General features: G+C 36.5%; 1 protein-coding gene across 1 annotated transcript; it reads left to right on the forward strand.

Annotated features, from left to right (window-relative positions):
* Positions 1–589: 589 nt before the first annotated feature.
* On the forward strand, positions 590–3,490 carry LOC113229890 (peptidoglycan-recognition protein SC2-like). Its single transcript, XM_026463581.1, has 5 exons — positions 590–661; positions 1,063–1,270; positions 1,862–1,980; positions 2,446–2,645; positions 3,456–3,490. The coding sequence occupies exons 1-4, from the start codon at positions 595–597 to the stop codon at positions 2,622–2,624; spliced, it is 573 nt and encodes a 190-aa protein (XP_026319366.1). The 5' UTR covers positions 590–594; the 3' UTR covers positions 2,625–2,645; positions 3,456–3,490.
* The last annotated feature ends 299 nt before the right edge of the window (positions 3,491–3,789 follow it).

Raw genomic sequence — 3,789 nt, forward strand, 5'->3', positions numbered from 1 at the left:
ACATTTTACTATAAATTCGAGCCATCGCTCTTTGAGTCATTGATTTTGTGGAGGGTTGTGAGTTTCGGAAAAGCGCAAAATTAAAACAAGTAAGTATAATTTATCGCATTTTCTTAAGCAAATTTCTGTTACTTTTTGTTACTGTCTGTAGTGTAGAGTAAGTGAAAGCTAATAAATTAACTATAGAGCAATGAATAGTAGCAGTAGAGCTTCTTGTGAAGAGTTCGTCCAGGGTATTACTGCCATCTTACCTATTTCTGCCGCCAAGCAGTAATGTGAGCATTACCGCGTTCCGGTTTTGAACGGTAAGGGTGCTGGTGAAATTATAGGCACATGAGACTTATCAACTTATGTCTCAATCAACTTATGCACCAGCACAGTGGCGTGTCCCTCAGATGTTTGTGTTTTAAAGCATTGAGTGACCACTGCAACTGTTATGGACAGGCGTGTCGCTTACCATCAGGAGCACGACTTGTTCGTCCCGTCACTTGATATCCTTAAAAAAAGTAAAGATGGGGTTTTAAAATGTTATGGTGTAGTTAATAATAGATTGATGTATTTTTACCAAAACGCAATAAACGCTTTTCAGCTACCATGTTCAAACTAGCGATTGTGTTGGCATTGGCGTGCTTCGCTCATGGCCTACCTACTCAGGAATCTGGTAAGTTACTTGCAAGTTATATTTAGATTGTAAGATTTTGGTCTTCAAATAAATTATAGGTACTCGTATAAAGCATCTGGCGATTTACACCGGACCGTTGGTTTGTTTGAAAAAACAAATATACGTGATTTATATCAGAAAAAATATAGTCATTTCCTATGTGTAACTACACTTAAATCACGAAAACGTTGTTTATTATAAAGATAAAAAGCAATAGCTGAAATATGTTCGGACCTTTTTGTTCTCCTTGCATAGACTATGTGGTTTAGAATTTTAACACGTCCTCTTACCAACATTGAATTTGAGTTTGAGTTGACTTCAATTATATACATAATAAAACATGCATGTTAGTCAAATACTTTAGTTTTCTTACTAAATTTTTTTTTCCTGATTTCGTACAGAGCCGCGAAACGTCGCAATAATAACACGAGCACAATGGGGTGCAAGAGCGCCAAACAGCCGGACCACTCTTGCCACACCTGTGCCGGAAGTTATCATCCACCACACCGTTACCGGAGCTTGTACTACACAGGACTCTTGCGCAAGTCAAATGAGGAGTATGCAAAATCAACACATGAATAGTAACGGTTGGGCAGATATTGGTTACAAGTAAGTAGATGCATAGCTTGCCGCTTATTCAATAGATTTTTATAGTTTGAAGTGCACGGGTACAATTGTGAAAAAAATATTGTAGCGACAAACTAAAGGTGCAAAAGACCTCACGTCTTTTACTCAGCAATGGTTGATAGTGGGGCAACGTGAATAGAAATAATATTAATATATATTTATTACAGCAAGTTGAGCATATTCTCGCTTAAGACGTTCGTCGCCGACTAGAATTTTCAAAAATGTTCAAAATATGACAATATTTTGTTTATGACAAATATGGCTTATAAGACTGTTTTTGGTCTCATTTGTATATGTATATAAATTTTTTCGCGATATTTCATTATTTGGCTCAAGTTTGGGATTATTTTTAGTGCCGGACATATTAACCCGGTGCGGCCTAAACGCAATCATTCTTACGTTTCGGCCACGCCAGTCGCAATGGCGGACAGAGTATGTACACGTGATATTTAACCCCCCACGGCACCAAGAGGTAGACGAGATGAGACGAGAGACTGTCATTTTGATCCACCACGGCTATCAACGTGTTCATATTTTTAATGATGTCTTTTTCATGTTATATGATGTTTTCAGTTTCTGTGTAGGCGGCAATGGTCAGGTATTTGAAGGACGAGGTTGGACTACACAAGGAGCACATGCTCCCGCCGTTAACAACAGGAGCATCGGAATTTGTTTGATTGGAACCTTCACTTGTAAGTGTATATTGACTGAATAGCATATAGACCTCTCCCAAGATGCACCACATATCAAGCCAGTCTTCAGATGCACCCGTTCAGTCGTTTCCAGCACCTACAGACAGATGTACGCCCCAACTGGCTGGGTGGCAACCCACATAATTATTTATACCTAGTTGGTGTCCCCACTTATTTCCTCGTGGTCTTCTAATCATAACTAATAATAAAATTAAAATAACTGATGGTCCTGTGGAACTAAACGCGCCTTGTAAACAAAAGAATACAAGTTTTATGCAGGCTTATACATTATAGGTAAGGGCGAAAAAAATCTTGGCGAAACCCACACAATAGGGCAGACACATAAAACTCTTCAAATAACTTGCGAGTGTGATTTGGAAATTCGTGTGATACTTTGACAATTACGAGCCTATTCAAATATTTTTTCTGGAGTAGTATTCATGGTATGTACGAACTTTGTTTCAGCTGTTAACCCACCTGCTGCACAACTGAGCGCCACTCAAAACCTTATAAGCATGGGAATGTCAAACGGTCGTATCCAACGTGCTCACTGGCTACGTGGACACAGACAGGTTACGGCCACAGCGTGCCCAGGGGACGCTCTGTTTAATACCATTCGCTCATGGCCAAATTTCCGAGCCTAATTTCAATGGAACTTACTTCAAGTAAGTGTTATTAACTTATACTTCAAGTAAGATAATGTTAAAGTATTGCTGAACGTAGAAAAAACTTTCATAGACTTCTCACTGATGGCTCTACGGCAAAAAAGTTGTTAAAAACCAAAGGCAAAGATCTGCAGCAAGCACTTAAAAAAAATCGTAAGCTCTTCAAATCAGAGTTCGTCGGCACAGTATGCTGATGACGCTGATACGAATATAGTCGGATCGAAGGAATCTTTCTTAGGGTTTGAAATTTATGTTAATAGTTACAATAAACTAGTGGAATAATTTCACAAACAAATTGAATAACGTTACAACGTAAAAGATTGTGATATTCAATGAACTTCATATCACAAGTGTTATTAAGTTTACTTTTTGACTTAAGTTTCACTGGTGGTAGAGTACTCTATGCAGAACTCCTTGTGTAAGGTGTCACCTCCGTACTCAGTTCTATGAGAGAATCGCAACTGTATATCAGATAGTGCGAAATACCTAAAATACACCAATGTATATACAGAACTAAAACTGCATTATTATATATAAATTCACATCAATTGACAAAATAAGAGTATTTTAATATGAAGTTTGTCGATTATTACAATGCTTTAAGAATGTAACATTCAACATTTTTTTGTAAAATTATTCCACTAGTTTGTTATAAATTATTAATACAAAGATGGAACACTAAGAAAAATTCTTGCGATCCGGCTGCACATACAGAATTCTGTTTTTTTTTGGGTTTTATAAGGGTTTTCAATGAATTGCGAAGTCTAGAAAATATTATGATTACTTAATTCTTTTTTTTTTCATTTTCAGACGATTGGACCATTGATGTTTAACAACTGACGACATGTACTTTGCTAAGCAACCTATGGAATCGATCACAACTCTACTGACATTTCATAATATTTGTTTTATTTTGACGTAAATTGTTCGTAAAAATCAAAATTATTGTAATCATTTATTAGATAAGTTTGTTTCTTTGCAATAATTATTCAAACAGCCTGTACAGATATTTACAACTAATTGCAAAGTATAGGATGCATGTGCGTACAATAAAAACTTAGTAACTAAGTAATTAAAAGTTATGATGAGACAGATTTGTGATTATTTGCATGAAGATTTAGTTTCATTTATATTACGCTGAACC

This window comes from Hyposmocoma kahamanoa, unplaced genomic scaffold (genome assembly GCF_003589595.1).
Source record: "Hyposmocoma kahamanoa isolate Upper Pololo Valley unplaced genomic scaffold, ASM358959v1 100270, whole genome shotgun sequence".
NCBI lineage: Eukaryota > Metazoa > Arthropoda > Insecta > Lepidoptera > Cosmopterigidae > Hyposmocoma > Hyposmocoma kahamanoa.

Bases quoted from the DNA above. Each gene is read 5' to 3' on its own strand.
- LOC113229890 (XM_026463581.1), top strand. From the start codon at position 595: ATGTTCAAACTAGCGATTGTGTTGGCATTGGCGTGCTTCGCTCATGGC. The intron at 1,271-1,861 runs GTAAGTAGATGC...TGATGTTTTCAG, and splicing joins TGGGCAGATATTGGTTACAA to TTTCTGTGTAGGCGGCAATG. The intron at 1,981-2,445 runs GTAAGTGTATAT...ACTTTGTTTCAG, and splicing joins TTTGATTGGAACCTTCACTT to CTGTTAACCCACCTGCTGCA.